General features: G+C 32.8%; 1 protein-coding gene across 1 annotated transcript in view; it reads right to left on the bottom strand.

The window, feature by feature from the left end:
* Positions 1–1885: 1885 nt before the first annotated feature.
* The window catches only part of LOC113513142 (paired box protein Pax-9), a 79263-nt gene continuing 59165 nt past the window's right edge, over positions 1886–21983 (bottom strand). The window contains exons 4-5 of the mRNA XM_052895056.1: positions 6192–6393; positions 1886–3352 (exon numbers count right to left, since the gene is read on the bottom strand). Coding sequence (XP_052751016.1) covers positions 2679–3352; positions 6192–6393 — 876 coding nt within the window. The 3' untranslated portion in view covers positions 1886–2678. The remainder of the gene's footprint in view (positions 3353–6191; positions 6394–21983) is intronic.

Below are 21983 nucleotides of genomic sequence, written 5' to 3'. Positions count from 1 at the left end.
TTAGATAACGCTTTAATATAAAAAAAAAACTTATATTACTTTATTTTATTTATGTGCATGTAGGTATCTATATAACAGACTTTACTGACAAATCAAATCGTTAATTGTAACATCACAAGAACAATGATCAGAACAGACTATAATGAAACCATACTGATGAAGTTGTTTTTTTTTATTAGGTAGTTCTTAACTTCAGTTTCGATCGATATATATATATATATATATATATATATATATATATATATATATATATATATATATATATATATATATATATTCTTTTTTCTGCTCAAACCCTCTGCGAATAAATCCTTATTTCTATAGACATGAGCATTACCATGGATATAACAGAGTATACTGTTTCGCCCATGTTATTGCCATTCCTGAGGACTCAGGTGTTATTCCTCTGTACCCGGTAAATTTGCGCCATATCCCACCCTTCAAACCAAAACACACCCAAGCAAATCCAACTGCTAGACGGTTGAAATACGAATGGGACAGAAGTACCCACACGAACAACTTTGGTACGAAGTCTCCCTCTGGTCAGTACAACTTGAGAAAGTGATATATAAAAAAGGGTTTAAAAGTACAAAGAGAAGACGTTCCCTACATGATGCTAAAACAAGCTGAAAACAGATGGAAGCGACACAGTGACAGGTTGCTAGCACATCGTCTACCCAGACAAAGACAAGGCCATAGTCCCATTAGTCGCCTTCACGACATGCTAGGAAAGAAGCTACTACCCACTTTATGGGATTTCAAACTTCTACATTTGGAAACTACTGTACACAGCAAATATAGAATATCTAAGAAAATAAATAAATCGTTTAATAGAATTTAAAACAGAGAAATTACCTTTTCGGGCTTCGAATTCCTTCTGAAATTTTATTTGCTAGTTAAAGTTATATTTGCTCCAGATTTATATTCCGGGCTGAGAATTACGCCTCACAATTTTGCCAAGCCTCCAACAAACGAAGTTCTTGTGGCGACTTTGTATATTTCCAAGTTTTACCTCCAATTACGAGACCAAATCGAAATCCAAATTTCTTTATACTTATACAATATTTTGAAGTCTAACCCTTGCCGCCTGGCAAGGTCACACTGAATATAATAACCTATCTTAGGTGCCAAATTCAATTGACAGACGTCAGTGTCCGCCTGAGCTGTCCAACGTACACGGATACCGATAAATTCGACTTGTCACATGCTAGTCAAGAATCTATTATATTGTAATTTTTTTATATATACATATATTTGAAAACCAGTGCTACAAGATAAACTATATATTTTTTAGCTGTTAACTGTCCTGTAATGAACAAAAGCCTATATTCTATAAGGCGGGTTGGCAACCGCTAACTGCGGTTGGCAACCCGCTAAATGTTCCCTTTGTTATCTTTTACGATACCCACGGGAAAAGGAGTGGCCTATTCTGTGCCGGGACCAGATGGGATTTTTGAATATTATTGATTAATTCATTGAACACATAGCTGGTTTTTATCCTAAAAATTTATTCTACCGTCTGTACCACAAAGAGTAGGATGAGGTCCCGGATCGATTGGGAAAATTTGGGAAGCGAGTTGTTCCGAATTCACTTGTGTTTGGGTATCCGGGGTTGCGTCTAATATAATAAACATCTGAATTGCCCGGTTCTGACTAACAGTACATCCTAGAAGGAGGACCTGAGGACTTGTATGATTGTTTGTAATTCTTTTCTCACGCTCCTACTCTTTCATTCAAATCCATTCCAATTAAGTCAACGTGATAATGAAAGCTTATATTTGCTACTTTGGGGAGGGATTCGAGGCCAGCAGTATGATGTTAAAATATTATTAAGGAAAGGACTAGGTAGGCGCATAAATCATTGCAACAATCGTTTTGACGTAATTTTATTTATTTACGTGAATGTTTAAATAAACATCTAAACGTGTTACTACTACATTTTATGTAAGTAGGTAAATTATACAAGTACTAATGTCCCAGTTCCATTTTGATTTGAACATATTTCTTTATAGAAGAAAGAATATTCTTGTATTCTAAACAATGTTCTTGTAGAGCCGAAATCACGCGTGTACAAACAATGATTCTTTACAAAACAGTTGTGCTATTTTAAATAATTGATTAGGGAATGTTTAGGTAATAAGTAACATTTATTATCTAGTTCCTTTTTAATTTACAGTTACAATTAAGGTTAAGTTGGTAAGTACTTACTAAAATATCACAGAATCTTTAAGTTTCAGCTAACAGAAATACATATTTATTTATCTATGAGAGTATTAAGTAGATAATATATTTACAATTTTTATATTTATAATTAAAAATAAAAGTAAATAAGCATAACTAGATCAATAATTTATTAAAAATACTACGTCACTAGATATTAAGTGGAATGTAACTTTGTAAACCTACATTTATAAATTATGATTAGTATGGACACAGAAATCTCATTTTATGGCGCCTTCTAATGAAACGTATATTAAATTGACAATTATTAATTGTTATGATTATTTAATCCAACAACCACATTAAAACTGCTCAGATTATCTCTCATGAATTCAATAACTGAAGCTTAATTATAAAACGTATAGTTTCTTCAAAAGGAAATATTTTTGTTTATCATTAATTAACCAATTAATAATTTTATTGCACGGGATTGGTTTAAAATTTTTAATGTGATGACTTTAATTACCCGCCTTTATTTCTGACGCAATAGATTCTGTAAAACAGTCATTAGACACACTACTCTGTACTGAACAAAAACTAGCAGGTGAACTTCTGTTGCTCAAATCTTTTTCTGGGCTTTGATATTCAATCATACTTCCACTGGGCTGTCGTAGGAAATTTTGAAAGCCAACTGGACTAGCGCGAATTTTTTCCGGTTTTTTTAGCAATTCCTCTATTGAATAAGGATTTTTCTTCTTTTCCTTTTCATGTGGGGTTTTACGTTCGTCTGTGTCTGGTCTATCCGTGCTATCGTCACTTGCTTCTACGGAGATGTGCTCAGAATTCTCTGATTTTACTTCATCTGAGTTTATTCTGTTTAGTAAATCATTGTGAAGATTTACAGCGTACGGGGAGAAATTCTTCGAATCATGGTAGGGCATCATGATTCTTTGCCAAGGAGAAATCGGGTATGGTTTTAGAAGTCCTTGTGCTTGCACTTGATTGGCTAGAAGCCAGGATGTAGTAAGGCGTCGGTCGTAAAGGGTAGAGTCCGTTTGAGGTGGTGGCACTCTGATTGCCGAGTGAGCGAAGTACGAAGGATTCTGAGATGGCACTGGAGCGTGAGGCAGCGAATTCTTCAAGGACATATAGTCCATTACGTTTGGAGGTAACTCGGCTTGAGAATAAGTATCTGAAAAAAAAACTTATTGTTAAAATAAGGAACAGATAAGGTCTATTAAAATAACAGAACCTAGGATACTTTTGAAATATACCGTAGTATATTTAAAATTTAAATTTAAATTACATTGTAGAATTGCATACATTTTGCTCTCCTATCACGTCGCAATAGTATAATCGTAGAATATGTAATGTGCATTGCATGGCATAGGTATTAATTTTCAACTAACTTCAAAAAAAGAGATGATTCTCAATCCGGTGTTTTTTTTTATATTTCTTATTTCATAACTCGAACAAAACCAAGCGATCCAACAGGATTTTCAGAAAACAAAAAACAGCATTCGTGTATTAATAAAAGCACTAACTGAAAACTGAAAAATAAATAAGCACATGACTCGACTAGGCTTATCGTTAAAAACCGTTTGCAGATTCTGCCATAATGAGGAAGAAACGCTACAGTATAATTTATGGCTACAGCTCATTCGTGCACAAACGGCATATCTTTTTTAGAAAACATTTTGTGCATCAATAATAATAAACACCGTATTACTCTGTTAGTTATAAACCGATTTGGAATATTCTTTTGTATCATTCTGATTGATCCTATGGAAATTTTATGAAAATCACTAAAATAGTTTAGTTTTTAAATTAAAATAACTGGTTTTGCCGCGACTTAAATATTTTTTTGTAGACAACAATTTTAAATTATTGAAAAGCAATTATTTTATACTTCTTTATTTTATAGACCCGAGTCCTCAGGAATGGCAACGCATGGGGGGTATCCCCATGGCAATATACTCTGTTAATAGAGCGAAACAGTATACTCTGTTATGTCCATGGTAGGTAGTTGATGTCTATAAGCGAAAGTGCGACAGTTACCACTTTCCATTATGTGGGCCGTCAGCTTGTTCATTCTAAGTTGCATAAAAAAAATCTGAACGGTTTTAAATAGGTACAAAAAGAATCCTTAAAGTGAAACAATAATGATTATCCTTATTAATAACATCTCTGTTCTATTCATAAGACGAGCACTTAAACAAAATGTCGCCGACATAACTTGGCTTAATTTAACATTAATTAATTAAGTAAACTATCACGTTACTACCTACTGGGCGCTTCCTCACACCTGTCTAGCTCGAAAGAATTTACGTCCGTCCGTCCGTACGTTTGTTATGACGGTATTTGCGTTAATTTGTGCTCTGTTAATTTATGTGCTCAGATTTTGTTTATGGCTGTATCATGTTTACTCGGCCATTAAAATCTAACCGAAAAACAAATGAATAGTATTTGTACATAGCTAATTATGCCGCTCAAACTTGACATACGTAGAGCTCGTTAATTTTTTAAAACAATGGCATTCGCTTATCTTCATATTTGAAATTACAAAACAATTGCGTTTTGATTTGTAATATTAGACTTGCTTATTGTGTGTTCTTTTTTTTTAGAGTTCTGTACGAACTGGATGTTTATCATCTTCATCAGATCAGCCATTAACTATCCACTGCTGAGCATAAAACTTCCCCATGAGGCGAGATTTGCCAATAATTGCCACGCTTGTTAGGCGGGTTGGACTTCACTGGCGCATCACCAGCGTATTCCGTAAGCTCAGTCGGGGGTTACTATTCCATTATCATACATACAGAACGTATGATTGTTTGCAAAACATTAAAAACATCAGCACTTTTGTATGTACCAGATGGAAAAAAAGCAAAGTTTATAGGTATATATATGTATATACTCGTACCTATGCCTTCTCCGTATTCCTGTCATTAAAAAGATTGTGTTTCGGTTTGAAAATATATGGCAGTGAAAATAGTTGGTACGATAGCATGGCACCTATAGTTAATACAAGTATTTATAGTATTATTTTTATTAGTATTAATACATTAATTAAATAAATAATATCCTTCTTCTTTATATCTTATCGTCTTCAGGAATAACAATGAGTACCTAAATGGTTAAAAAGTTATTTCTTTATTGTTTTACCTTTTTATTTTTATTTGTTAATTATCCGACTTCATAAATTAATTGTTCGTGTGGTGCTATCCTGGTATAGAATAGCCACCTGGTATAGAATAACCACCCTTTCCTTTGGGTGAAGTAATAGGCAACTATAGAAACTTAATGATATAGGGATAGGGATGGGCAGCGTCCCTCTTAAAATATCACTAAAAGCCTAACTGCGGTTGTTAAGCCGCCTGCCAAGCGTGGCAACTATTGCCAAAACTCTCTTTATGGCGAAGACTTATGTTCAGTAGTGGACAATTAACGTCTGAAATGATGATGATAAATTAGTGTGCTCAAGAAAATACTTTGTACCTCTGTTATGTTTTTTTATTCTATCTACATATCTACTCATTGATATTTTGGAACCAGTATCCGCAATTGGATGTATTTGCCTCCAACTTGCTGGTGTTTCGTCGAGTGACCACAGAGTATTTGTGTTCAGACGTTTTTGTTTGAGTTAAATCTTTTTATATTATTTTTGTTATTTTTGTGTAATATTCCTTTTTATATGTTATTGTACTCATGCTTTCCTGGGTAAGCGTAGCGGATTGGAAGTAAAATAGATGTCCTTGATTTTGGGAGCCTGGTGATCTGTAAGACGGGTAATCCTAGTACCGACACCAGTCTCTCACAAAGATTGTTTTTAAATTGTAACCTATATAGCTGTAAATTTTATTATGTTGTCATTTTGTGAGAGAAATAAATAAATAAATAAAATTTGAAAACCATCACGCGTGTACATTTGATGGATTGAACACCATTTCATTCTGTAGGCAATGTGCACCTATTTCTATCAAGTGGGCCGTCGGTTTATTTTTCATTCCAAGTTATAAAATACAACTTACCATGCCCACTCCTAGGTTCGTCATCGCTCCACGCTAGTCCACTGTTCCTCAGGATCCTATTCACAGAAGACACCGAAGGTATAGAATGTGGCTCGCACACTCTCGCGCTGAGCAGTCTCTCCCTGATTTCCCACGCGAACATACCAGGGTTCTCCTGTTTCAGACGAAGAATCTTCTTCACCACCGTTGGGGTTGCCACTTGCTGAAATTAAATGATTTATTTATATATTAAAATTTTAATACACAGTAAAATTCTATGTACATTTGGCGGACTTAATACCGGACGGTGTTCTCTATCCGTTAATCATTGGGCAAACTCAGAAATAAGTAGCAGTGCATTATTAATTAGAGGAAATATAAAGTAATATTTAATATATTGATCTAATATAAACATTTAACTAGACTAACATAAACATACATATAATATATTAAATACATATAATAAATACATACATAAGTAAATACACGAAAAATTACTATACCAAACAATTAAATGTATTAGAAGAATAGATAAAACAATCTGTCTCAAATACAGTAACCGGCAAGGTTAAGTTTAGGGATAAAGTGGGAAAAAAGGGAATGAAGTTTAGAAATCGGCTCTTTTTAAGAAATAGAAATTTTAGGAGACAATTATGTTTAAAAGCTAGTTTGCTTAGGGTATTGTTATTGTATTGTTTAAATATTAAAAGTATTTGTATTGTTACAATAATGTTATTGTAAAAACTTTGTAGAAAGATGATTCGTTTGTTTGATTCCACTTTAGTTCTCGGTTCGGTCATTTTACATTCATGAAATACTCGTAGCTTGACTTCTAAATTTGGCATTCTAATTTTTTTCTAGTTTCTTCAATTGCTTTTCACAAATAACGACTTCAATTGTGATAAAACCAGTTATTTTGTTTTGAAAACTATATTGATTTTGTTAAAATTTCTATGCAACTAATTTGTAAATATAGTTTTTCAGATAAAAAAAAAAAAGAATTCCTTACCTTTTTTTATTAAATTAGTACAATTTCTTGCTTCGTTCGAGAGGCAGGTAAAATCTTATTACCTATCTCTCTAATATGTGTACTACGTATGATTTACCTTGATCTATTTAATATATTTATTACATAATTATTCATGTTTATGTACTATTATAAATTTTATATAAATATATTTATATAATTTAAACTTATTTTCATGTAAATGATATTTAGAATGATAAGCATTTTTAATTGGGAAACTTTTTTTAATATTTACTGTATGACCTGCGCCATTTACTTTTCTCTATGTATGTAATGTAAGAAAGACTCTGTTTTCCGCACTTAGCCTTTCATTTGGGCCGTTGTGCGTTTCTCTATGTATTTCTTTATTTATTTACTATTCATGCCAGATTGTCTGTAGGAGATTATTTTTAAAGAAAAGGCCACCTTTAGTATATGCACATTCTGTATAAATACTCCTTGTATAAATCTCTTTTGTGTGAAATAAAGAGTTTATTATTATTTAAAAAAAGAACCTAAAAAGTATTATGAATACGAGTATATCCACGCTATGTTCTTACAAATAATAAATAAATTTTGTAATTTTTAGTACCCATTTAATATGACTACAATAAAGTACCTAGGTAAGTGGGTTGTAGATAAGATTGCCAATTTTTGAAAGGTGAAATTGATTTTTAATATTGGGTATCACAGATATTGACTGCCTACCCACTTGTGTAAACAATCCATCAAATTTAATCACATGATAATCTTTGAAATAACTAAAATTTGTATGTAACTAGCTGTATCTAGCGGCTACACTCGCGTGAATCAATACGTAAAGTATTCTGTGTGGTTATGATATAACTTAAGTGTAGATATACCAAATTTCATTCAAACCCGTTCAATTGTTTTTGCATAAAAGACTAATAAACATCCATCTATCCACCGCTATACACTTTTATATTTACAATATTAACAGGATTATGTAGTCAATATTGTTCCTCCATCACCACACATTCATCATCATCATCAACACCTACAAAAACATTTTCTTAGTGGATCGCTACTATGTTTATTTATATTAACTAAAACTTGTAATTTTACATTAATTTTTATTTCACTGTTCCCGAATATGTATTAACACACTTGCATCTTATTACAATAGGACAATTGATATAAATACGTAACCAATTTTAATAAAACTTATATGGGGTCAATTTTTAAGTACATCCTTTTATTAAAAAAAAAAAACTTTCCTAATCGCTTCAGAATTGACCGAATTATGAGCTAAACATACTTTTAAAAAAATACAAATCTTCTTTTTAAAGTTTTTTTTATACAACTTAGAATGGCAAACAAGCTGACGGCCCAACTGATGGAAAGTGGTAACTGTCGCCTATAGACATATGAGCAGTACCATGGACATAACAGAGTATACTGTTTCGCCCATGATACCCCCCATGCGTTGCCATTCCTGAGGACTCAGGTGTTATTCCTCTGTACCCAGTAAATTCACGCTATATCCCACCCTTCAAACCGAAACACAGCCATGCAAACACAACTGATTCACGGTTGAAACACAAATGGGACAGAGGTACCCAAGCAATCGACTTTTGTATAAAGTCTCCCTCTGGTTATTTTGAAAAGTATTTTAATATTCTGTAATATAGCCTAATGTAAAAAGATACGTGCCCAAGTTATTATTATTAGTTGTATAGTTATGATATTTCAGGTAGGTAATAAGGTAGATACCAACAGAGCTTCTAATGTAATAATTATGTTTTAGTTGAACTATAAAAACGAAATCATTGTAAGTACTATCAAGATTATCAGATACCCCGCGGGCCCTGATAGCCAAAACTATATAACCACTTCAGAACCGACTAATGAGCAAAGCCGGGGAACTAAACGGACTATCGAACAAGACACCTGGCCGTTCACACGAACTTTCATTTCGCCGTTATTATCGAGTGCAGTAAACAGAGAGGCAATAAAAAATTCCTACACTATTAATGTGGGTTCGTATATACGTAGACACATCATGGCTTTCGGACGAACATCACACAATTCTTATCTAACTGAATCAAATTAAACACGCAGCCCGCAAATATGTCGGTAACGACAATATGGTATTTAGGTAATATCTATGTTCTTTATTTAACAGCGCATATTTCAAATGTACTTCCTGTAGCTTTGGTGCAAGGTGCTAACAATGGATTTGCCATTCAATCATCCAAACAATTAAATTGTGTTCCACAAAAAACTGACTTCTATTGTGACTAAATTAGGTATTTTGATTTAAAAACTAAACTACTTAACCGATTTTGATAAAATTTCTACGAGACTAATCTCTAAGTATATCCTATTTGATAAAAAAAAATTCAAATCAAGAATTCCAAACCGGTTTACGACTGATGGAATTATGAGGTGACAAACATAAACAAAAATTACAACCGAATTGAGAATCTCGTTCTTTTTGAAGACGGTTGAAAATAAAGTATTAGTAAGTTTTGTTTATGATTTAAGGTATTGTTACGTCTATCGTATTAAGAAAAATCAAATCAGCGCACATAACAGAAGTTTACAAGTACGAGTACAAACTTAAATTATATAATGCAAGTACATTAATGTATTGATCAGGTAAACTTACCACAAACTTGCCACAACATGTGCATGTTGTGGCAAGTTTGTGGCACAACAATGTGACTGACCTATTTTTTTTTATTAGGAATGGCTAACAAATAGGATGTGAGACGAATTTCTTTATTATTAATGTCCTATTAAGATGCTATGTACATATCAAAGATTAAGGTATACATACTCGTATGTCAACTTATTTGTCATTTCGAATATTATAAAAAAAATTGCAATTCATCCCGGTTTCGTACAACTTTTTTTTAAAAAATAAAATACAATTTAATTTAAATTAACAAAACAAATATTATTCGCTGATAACGTAGTTTTGTATTAGTTAAAGAATGATTATAATCAATTAAGTATTCTTTTATTAAATATTTAATTTTTCCTTTTAATAATATTAGTTTAAATACTAATATAATACCTATTATATTATTTGTGGTTTAGACACAGACTTTTAATTCGTTCTATTAGTGATAATTTTTCTATCTTGTAATTTAATTATATTTATTACCTAACAATACCATTAGTATGTATTGTACTATGTATTTTTAATTCTGTCTAATAATAATTTTCGAATATAATAATATTATGACAAGGGCAAATCCAAACGCATCAAAATAATTATAGTAACAGCTAACTTCACGGACAGTTTTCTTTGCCTCTACGTTTTTTTTTTAAAAAGAAGGCGGCATCGATGGCGCTAAAATTGAGCGTTCAATAGGATATCGATCGAGCATCTAATGGCGTAATTACTGGTTTCCCGTTAAAATTGACGCCTTGCGCAGGTCGTGGGTTCTTTAAAAGACCATATCCCAAAGGCTACTATTTACACATTAACTTTGACAGGCTACTTAAAAATCCTGTAATTATTTCTTAAACCACACATGCGTGAGGAAGTTAGGTTTCCGCGGCAAAAAAGTTGATTATTTATAATGGATTTCTAGCTTGGGGCTTGATAATTGTTTAGTAGCTTATTGATTCGATCAAACAGATGATACTTGAAGATAGAATATGCAATTATAGGGATTTTTTTTATGTCAATCAGATTTCTGAACACGAACATCATCGTTTTTGATTATGACGAGTTTTTTATTACAATAATAGGCACTTTATAATATTTTTATTCAAAAGTCTTCTTGTTTATATTGCTACTGAACGTAAAAAAATGAGGAAACCTTCTTCTATATAGACAGAAAATATCATAAAAATCATAGAATTTACTGTGTCGCTCATAGTACCTTCCTTAGGCTGCCAGCTACTAGGTATTTTATCTATTTGAGAGATAAGCTTTTGCTCACGATTTCGTACGCATGAGCTTTTGGAAGTTACCCCTATGGGGGCATAGGGGTAGATTTTTCAAAATTCCTTTTTTATTGTTCATAAAGAGTCTATCTGCAAAATTTCAATATTTTAGATTCAGCAGTTTCAGTTATATTATGAAATATTTTATATAGATTACTCTGGGTATTTTTACGTTTAAATTACAGCAAAACAATGTTTGTATTGCTGCTTTGTGACAGTCAACTATAAACTCTACTATTACTTTTACTGATTTTTTTTATGCTACTTAGAATGGCACATAAGCTGACGGACCACCTGATGAAAAGCGTTAACCGTCGCCTATAGACATAAACAGTAATATGCACTGCTATCTTAGTATAGATAAAAGAATATTCTTTTACTTAGAATAATTTCCAATACGACAACCAAAGATCGACCAGTTTTATTTCTCGGTTATAATTAAAATTTCTTCAAAAAATCTGATCGCAACTCGATTTCCCGGTAAAAAATAAATAATTCATATACGAGGTGAAATACGAATAAAATAATCACTAGCGTAATACAGTAGCCGCATTCTCGCGTCACGGGCTGTTCCGTGCACTGCGCGACGCTTTTTGCTCCGACCACTGCATCAATCATACCTTGACACATCCAATATCGGTTTTTGCGCGCGCCGCTACGCGATGGCGCAAGATGGCGCTCGGCGCTGCTAACTGTCCACAATTGCGGGCACGCTCGGCGTTTCTTATTACCGATTTCTATTAGACTTTCCACCTTCCTGATGGGGTGAGAGATAATTTGCCGGGGCGTGAGACCGTTGCTGTAATGACGGATTGATTCGAAATTAATTCGACTGAGGAAGAGATGACGTTTCAACGTTGCATTAAGTTAATGAGATAGTGCAGGTGCATCGCCTAGGAGTTGACATGTTTTTTACATAGTAATAAATGGACCAAAACATGACCATTACGAGCTGAAATGGTGCTGCCGTGTGGGTAGTTAAGTCGCGAGGTTAATCAATAATTATAATGGTTGAACTCGAATGACATTTATCATACAAAATGTGTATGACAAATTATAATGTTATCGTGCCTAAATAAAACTTAAGCTTGTAAATTAAACATAATATAGAAATACCTGTATTTATCAATAAATAAGATCATAAGCTACAGGTAGGTCGCTTAAAATGAGAAAGGGCATGTTATTTATGGTTTTGTTCAAGTTGCCTGCCGCGCACTATCAAAGTTCCGGTTCCGGATTCTTGTACCCTTTCTTATTTATACCGTATACGATACATATTATAGACATGGCAACTTAAGACAATGTGCATTCGTCGACTATTGACGAAAATAAAAATATATGTAAATATATATCAAAGTAAGTCTGACGACTTTGATTTTCAGTTTCATAAATATAATTGCAAGATTTCATATTAATATCAATACTATTTATGTTATAACTATTCTTTTCTCACGACTTCGCTCGCATGTGGGACTGGATTTCTCGTGAATTTTGTTTTGAACCTTGACCTAAAATTTATAATTGCACATGTCTAATTTCTAACTAACTAACGAAATTCTATGTAAAATTTCAATCCTCGTTTTACACCCTTAGGATTGAAATTTTCAAAATTCCCTTCTTATTGTTTACTTACGCTATATAAAAAAGATATTTCCAAAATTTTAACAGTTTCGGCTGTGTGTTAATATATGGACCAGTCAGTCACTCAGCATCCTCTTTTATATAGTTTACTTTTAAACTACGTGACCCGGTATATTTTTTGCTTCCCTTACTACCTGCAGAATCCATTTTTTACTACAACGATATAAGCTATTCCATTTCTCAATGTGGAGCCGGTAATACTTACTATACTTACTGTAATATTTACAAAATTTAATTAAAATCAATTGAATGCTTTTGAAGATGCGTGAATGAGTGTTTTTTATAGTAGCGGTATTTTTATAAAAGTGAAATCAAAATTATTAACAGCAATAAAACCAAGAATCTATTCATACTGTAGAATATATTAAAACAGAAATTTCACAAATCAAAAATTCAAAAACGACAAGAAAGTTTGAGTCTCCTATAGTAGCTTTAGCTGAAAGTTGAACGCCCCGTGTTAGTATGAGAGGCTCAGAGTTCTTGTCGTTTTTAACTCACTTCAAATAGAAGGAGGTACTCAATTCGGTCGTATTTTTTTAACGTTTGTTACCTCATAATTCCGTCAGTTGTAAACTGATTTGGAAGATGCTTTTTTTATATGGACGAATATATTTACAGATTTTGTTTGGTAGTTTAGTTTTAAGATAAAAATTTTGGTTTTGTTAAAATTGAAATCGGTGTTTTTTGTGGGGCACAATCTTTATTTATTCAATCTTTGTTCCTTTGATGAAAATATACCACCATTGGCATATTTAGTATTATTTTCCAAGGTAGAGGTTCGTGGTGCCTTAAAATAAACCTATATGTACTTTTAGACATATTTTTACCCACAGCTAAAAGCTCCACTCCGGATCCTGGAGTGGACACCGCAAAATTCCGATCTAGGTATGCCCCCTTCCCCACCCCTTTAAATACGATTATCTACATATCCTTCAAAAGAAGCTAACGATTTTGATTTCACCCTGTATATTAAAACTGGCACTAGGGCAGACTTTTACTTTCAATGATGTCTTGCTACAGAGACATCAATTTGAGCCACCGGAATATGAATGCACTTTCAAGGGCGCTGGTGAGATTTTTGCAACTAAATACAGGATGCGAGCTCCTTCGGCAAGCAGTAATCAACATTTTTATGTCCCGCCCGTATTTTAACCAGTTTAAATCGGAAATAGGTCGTTAAAAATAGATAAAAAGTAATGGATTAAGCTTTAATTCTTTGACTTTATGGGCTTGTGTCGTGGCAAGAAAAATTTTTTTAAAAATACTTACTGAGTGCCTAGATCACATAAAGTGAGTAAGAATTTTTAAAAATAAAGTTTATTAAAATACTAGCAGTCTCTCGCGGAGTTACTTATGGGAATCAATATATAAAGTATTCTATATGCTATGTAGGATATAACCTATCCTTGTACCAAATTTCATTTAGATCCGTTCAGTAGTTTTTGCATGAAAGAGTAGGAAAGACCCATCCATCGTTATAAACTTTCATATTTATAATATTAATAGGATTACTTAGGCAATTTTGTTCCTCCATCACAACACATTCATCATCATCATCATGTAAAGAAATATTTTCTTACTGAATCGTTACTATGTTTATTTACGTTAACTAAAACTCGTAATTTTAAAATTTTACAATAATTTTCACAATTACAAATACAATTATTTTTATTTTACAGGTTCGGGTTATGCGTTAACATACTTGTAACAGCCTGTCAGCATCATCTTTTATCTATACTAATAGATATAATAAAAAAAGTTCAAGAGTTTGTTTGTTTCAAAAGACAACCTCTGGTATTACCAGTTAAATTCTAAAACTTGTATTTGATAGGTTACAGGCTATTCAAAATCATGATAATATAATTAACTAAATGCTGTCTATTCATTCGGCTTGATTTATTAATTAGGCAATTTTTTAAATAATAATAGAGTCCGATTAAGATATTTAATTTTAAGATATTTTAATTTAGAATTTGAAAAAAATTGCAATTTTTCTTTAAAGTTCGTAATAGCCTAATTAAGGATTTAGTAACTAAAAAATATTTATTTGGATAGTATAAAATCTGTCTGATAATTTAGTTTATATACTTACCTACGTACATAAATATTATTATTATTGGCGAGTGAGATATCACAATAAATACGGATAGCAGACAAAAGCAGTTATATCTGTACTGTGATAAAGTGTCGTATCGACAATAATTTCCAATATGTTTTATGAAGCAGCTTTACGGTATTAAGAGGCGAGTAATAATATTGACAGTATAATCCGACGTCGCCATAAACGGCCGTGTTATCGATGTAAATCCCGCTTAACGTTACGAAAATCCTAAGGCCTATATCTCATTAGGGCACAGTGGCAGCGCAACAATTCGCGCTACCGACAAAATATCAAATAACCCTATACAGGACATGTTTTTATTAGTTGTTTAACTAATTTGGTGGCCCTAGTCAAGATTATTCACTGGTGGCGCAACCGCTTATGGTTTATGAAGATTCCAATCTAGTTATAACACCGCTTCAGCAAAACATAATATTTGTCACCGTTGACCGTTATAAATATATTGACGACAACGAAAAAATAAAAAAAAAAAACCAGAGCAAAAATTTTGTTCTTGCCAATTTCCAGAATTGATTCAGGAAAAAGACGAAAGGCTTGAATTGGGACTACATAAATAGATAGATTTACTCTTTATTGTTCCCTTCATTCCTTCCTTCCACTAGTGAACTTATTATAAAAACATCGAGGAAATAATGCTAATTAGTATATTACGCTTTGTGGTATCTCACTTATCTACATACTCGTAGGTGTATTTAAAAGGAAGCCGGGAGAACAGTCCCATCCCAGGATCAGGAGCGAAGTTTTCAATTATGGGCAAAAACATCTCTAGGAGTACATAATTATGTACCTCTTAAGAGGCTAGGCTTCTCTTATTTTATTTTTTTTATACCACTGAGGTGGCAAACAAGCATACGGCCCACCTGATGGTAAGCGGTTACCATAGCCTATGAATGCCTGCAATACCAGAGGTTATTACGCGCGCGTTGCCGACCCTAAAGAAACCTCTTTACCCCCCTTTTGAAGAACCCCATGCTGTAGTCTCTTGGGAAAACCTCGGCAGGGAGCTCATTCCATACCTGAGTGTTCGTGAGAAAAAACATCTTTGAAAGCACGTTGTACGCAATCATCTTCGATACCTCTTCCACCAGTTATACTATCAGTATAACTGGTGGAAGAGATATCTAAGATCTCCTTCCTCTGCACGTGCCCCTTTATACCTCCCTGATAATATCATTTACACGTAAACGATTTTGATGTCTGCAGTTAGCACTTATAAAAAAATAAGACATTGGACGTTACTATTTCATCCTATTTCATGATCTCGGTGGCGATAATGATTCTATAGATAGACATATTTTTTGCTTGTTTGGGAAGCCTAGTATCTCTCAATTAGCAGTAATTTGTAGTTTAGTAACGTTAGGAACCACAGTTGCGCGATCGGTAGTGCCGCCACGGTGTTCTAATGAGACAGTGCCCTAATCTGTGGCGCGTTGCAACGATTTCGTACTTGTATCGTATGCGAAATTATTTAGCATTACATTATTAATGTGTTAAAATATGAGTCACTTGCCTATCATAAATTTTTATGAAGGCAATGGTTCTTTAGTTGTGTTTCGAATCATAAACTTGAGATATAAAGGCTGGCATATACGAACTTAAATTAATGAAAATATTGCTTATTTCTCAACTGTTATTCCTAATACAAGATATAAGTCATTCAGTTATAATATATGTATATTTATATAAAGGACCAAAATAAAGATCAAAATAAAAAATAAACCAATTTTGTATGAAGAGAACATAAACAAAAAACCATTCAGAAACACAAAGTTGATCCGAGCATCAAACCCAATATACGTTTACACAAAATAACAGCATACCACGCCATATCACAGAGAGTTTGTGGTTATAAATATCATTAAAATATTATTATAAAAAAAATACGTCGACTTCTCCGCTCGTCGTATTATATCAGAAAGTATTTAATTATTACGACATAATATCCAAAACACATTTTGATTAGATACAAAAATCCTAAAACAACGCAATTGTCGTCCCTATCCACGCGTGGGTATTATGGTCCTAAAAGATAACAGTGGCGATAGGCTGACAACGGTTGACAGGTGCTCACCGCTCCCAATGACCCGACCGCTTGACCAATCGCACCATTACCGATACAAATTACCACCGATTCTTTCCCAGATTGCGCCGGAATACACCTAATTCGAATTTCGAATTTAGATCATTTGATCAATTTTTTTTTTATTATTATCTGACAACGATAAAGAAAAATTTGTAGAAACTTTTGTTGAAAAATAAAGTCTGTTTTTGGTATCTATTTGACAACTAGCATTTAAAATGCTTTAAAATTTGGCTCTGTTTATCTTGTTAGATACAAAGAATTAGCTGAAATATGTCTTCATTAGCACTTTCAGATAAAATTATTAATCAGTGTGTCACAGATATTTAATAGTTATTTATTCGAGGGTTGTATCCTCTATCTATAGATAGGATAGTACCAAAACCACCAAAACCTAATGCGATTAATTGATTTTTATTTCTATTGATGCCGAAAATAGATAAAAACGTTTAGTTCATGTCCATTGGTCGTTCAGTGTCATAATTAAAACCAGTAATCAGTATTAAAGCTTATACATGCAGCTGATTTTAAAATAAATAAGGGTCCTATGGTGTCGCTCGCATAATTAAACTGTAGATACCTACGTGTTGCCAGTACAGAATATTTGTTATTGCCACGTTACTATTTGACAGAACTGTTAATGTTGCTTTAGCATGTCATGCTCAAGCCGATAGCTATCTGTTTTCAATGACATACAAATTTATTAAGCAATTTAAATTCATAGGAATAGAGATATCAGTCATTTATCAATTTATTTATTCTGTTAATAACGTGTACAATTTACTCGTTAACCTACTTATTTTTTTTTTAAATAAATACCAAAAGTACGTATCTACTGTTTAAACATTTAATAAACAAACCTATTTTTAACAAAAAAAGCAAATGGTCCACCACCAATGGACAACTGTAACGCATGAACCAGAGTAATGAAATGATGTAAAACCAGAGACATCGCTCATATACTCGTATCATATCTTCGACCCTTATAATGTTCGAGACATTAAGTATCTAGTAATTCCACTACCAAACACAGCATACGAACAAGTTACTTGGTGGCATAATAGGTGAAATAGAGACTGTTGTTTACATAAGACTTTTTTTATTGAAATATAGAGTAAGTTAGTTCATTACAACATTAAATAATAATATATGAACGGCTAAACATTATTACTTTTGACAAATAGAGGTGAAATTGATTAAAAAAAATAGTGGCATATTATAAATAAATACATCAGAGTATTTAAAAATAGAACAAACGTAAATTAAAAAGTATTAAAAACAAAAACTTTTCAAGCGTGCATAGCATTCCGAATTAGAGATCCAATAGAGATACGACAAATGAGCGTTCAGACCGCGTACAGGTAAATCAACCCCTTTTGTAGGGGTGGGCAATTTATCTTTTTACGCGATACTAATATAAAATACTAATTATAATAATATATTACTAATATAATAATTAAATGTTTACGAACAGAATCTTGTCATCAGCGGAATCTTCTTTCTTATATTAAAAACGTAATCAAATTGACGGAATGGAATACCTTATTAAAATGTGATGAGGTTATAGTTCTGTCTTTATCTATATAAATCGTAGTATAACAATCCTATGAGAAAATAATACAGTGACTGTTATGTCCAAGACATAAAAAAAATCATTTAAAAAAGATGTTATTAGTATTTTACAAATAGACATCTCTATATCCATTTATATACATGTACCAAATGCATTCTCAAAAGTATGATAAGTCTACTAAATAATACGTTATTTTCAAGTAGAGATATGCAACCATTAAAAATAGTTTAATATATTCGGTATGTCGGGCGAAAGATGGGCAGCAGTGTCCCTCTTAAAACATCTCTAAAAGCCTAACTGCGGTTGCCAACCCGCCTGCTAAGCGTGGCAACTGCTGGCAAAACTCCCCTTATAGGGAAGGCTTATGTACACAGACAGTTAAGGCTGAAATCATAATAATATATTCATTATGTCTACATTTCGCCTAAAATACAACGTGTATATCACGTTATGTGTACGCCAAATTCTTTATAAAAAATATTATTAATAAGGATCTATTTTTTTTTTTTAATTGTTAACAATCCTGTAATCTCACCACCCGTGTCCCATCACTAGCCAACGACATTAGATGTACGAACTATGTTATTACGATAAATGGTGTCGCGCGCCCGCCGGATATTAGGACCGTATTAAATATGTACCAATGGTATTTAATTGGTACGATTCGTGTTGCCTTTATTTGAATAATTGTGGAACATGGTCTTTTGACCGATGTTCGCTTGTAACCGACATAGATTCAAATTGTGATATTGTTTTATTCGAAATTGTAATCAATGACATTTTAAGGTTTTTTTTTAAACTCGTAAGGAAGGAATTTTTATATGTTATTAAAAACTAATGTTTGACTGTAACTTTTGCCGCGTGACCGGTATGTTGACTGACTAAAATGAAGACTACGCCCTTCTTCATCCGAAATAGAACGTGTAACTATATTAAATTTAAAGGTAAGTCAAGTTCCAAGAGGTAATAACCAAACTCATGTTTATAACATTCAAAGAATAATACAACAATAAAAACAAATTGGTCAGAAAGTGTTTGTCAAGTAAAAATAGAAAATTCCTCTAGAAATGAATTATTAGTCTATACCAATGTTATGAAGAGGAAAGAAGTTTTTTTTTTTTATTTTTCTAATAGATAAACTTAAAAACTATTTAACCGATTTTAAAAATTCTATCACTTAAAGAAAGTGTGATTATCGGCAAGCAAGATAAGCTGTATATGATTTTCCAAAAAATTGGCAATTTCTACGAACATTACAAAAATTTACAACAATTACAAACACAATATATCCAAAATTTGCTTATTAAAGTTAATATAAAATACGAATTTATCTTTCTATCTATCCGTGCGAAGCCGGGGCGTTTCACTAGTCTTTTATATTTTTATTTTAATTTGCAATTGTTATTCTTATTCCGTTATTTATTTTTTAGTTTTTCTTTAGTTGTAAATATTGTCAAATAACCCTACCGTAAAAATAACCGCGCAAAATCGTTCGCGAGAGGGCGCCAACTTACTAATTGGCTGTAACACTTCCATGTTTCTGTGTGTCATACACATGCTATGTGATGCTACAACATTAATGTGGCTATGCAAGCAATATTCAAAATTCATAAGAACAAAACTTTCATAAACAAATTAAATTAATAATATGAAAAAAAAGATTCTCAATTCAAATGTATTTCTTTATTATTTTCGTTAAGAAAATGAAAATAAATTTGAATATAGAATAACGGTAGAATAATAATAGAAGGTAGACTATTAAAAATGCTTATAATTAAGTTTACTTGATTAAATTTTTTTCTTTCTTTTTTTATGGTACTATAATCAAAATATTCTCATGTATTGGTACAATATTTAAAAAAAAGTGGTATATAAATCTATTGATATAATTGATTTTCATTTTATTTTATCTCATGCTCGTGGTAACGATAACATATAGGTATTAATAAATTCATAAATAGACTTAAAAAGCACTATAGGAATTACAGATTATACTGTGACGTTCATGGTACGCCTCATGTGTTGCCATTCCTCAGGACAATGACTCTGTATTAGCCATACAAACTCAATTACATCAGAGAAACACGAGAGTCAAGGTAGCCAAGCAAATGACTTATACAATGCCTCCTTCCGGATTGTTAGCAATGGAGTTTGACAGCCCCATTGATAGCAATATGCCTTATTAGGAGGATCTCCACGTGGTTCCCCCTGAAAACCATCGTGAACCATTCTTGTTGTATTCGTCACGATGGCCTAACTGACCTGCTACATCCTCACCAATTATCCTTCACTGGTGCTCCGCCAGTTTATACCGAGAGCGCGGGTGAGGTTACCATTCCATTATCACCCATTAAAAAAAGCCTCCCTTTGGTGTTTTTATTTATCCCTATTAAACCAGTACCTACTTGTAGGTATCTAATATCTATATTTAGTTATTTACACCTAATATTAAGATCCTGGGGGAGAAGGGATTGTTAGTAATGGGAATAAGTAGCCCCATTGCTAGCAATATACTATATCAGGTCGACCTCCTCGTGGTTCCCCCTGGAAACCATCATGATTGATTTATTGTTAGATTTTTCACGGTGGGCTAACTGACCTGCTTCATCCTCACTTGTCATCTCTCATTGGTGCCCCGTCAGTGTATACCGATAGTACAGGCAGGGTTGCCATTCTATTATCATCCATTAAAAAAATATATATTAAGATCCTTAGTCAACTCAACTTTCTTATGGAGCAATTAAGCAAAAACACAAACAAACACAAAAGCGCGCTAAATTACAATAAAATTCAGTGTGAAAGTGTTCAATAGAGCACCGCCCAGTCATAAAGGGCGGTGGGGCCGGCCGGCCACACTAATTACGGTCATTTGACCATAAACGCTGGCCATCGATCATAAAGACCATAAATTGTGGTCGTAAAATCGGGGGATAGGCACCGCAGATGAGAGAATCTTCAATTGGAACATGCAAATGTGTATACGAATGTCCTTAGACGAATACATCAAGAAACAGTTATATTTCATCTGCAATTAGATATTACGAGTATAAAGAGGTGATGCCGTAAATATCGTACGGTTAGTTATGAATAGGACTTAATTAATCAGAGTCACATGTAGGCTCGCTATCTGTCATTTTGGATATGAGAAAAAAAACATTCTGCATTTCACATAGGTATAGAAATAGGATAACATTTCACATTTAGTCTGCTTGAGTAATCATTATTATATAATAATATAATAAGACTCCCACTTGACATATGCTGTACTATTTGCCAATATCACAGCGTAAAAAATGGGACAGCGTTCATATAAAATAAGATGAAGAAATGCGAAACAAATTATTTATCTTGAACCATAATTTATATTCATCACCATATCACCCTTTAAGTGTCTAGTGCTGAACATAAGCCATGGGGGGGGGGGGGGGGGGTTGCCAGTAATTGCCACGCTAAGCAGACGGATTTAG

Source organism: Galleria mellonella, unplaced genomic scaffold (assembly GCF_026898425.1).
Source record: "Galleria mellonella isolate WM207_F2 unplaced genomic scaffold, CSIRO_AGI_GalMel_v1 utg264, whole genome shotgun sequence".
Taxonomy (NCBI): Eukaryota; Metazoa; Arthropoda; class Insecta; order Lepidoptera; family Pyralidae; genus Galleria; species Galleria mellonella.
Note: the sequence above shows the minus strand (reverse complement) of the source record. Positions and strands in the feature narration are given on the sequence as shown.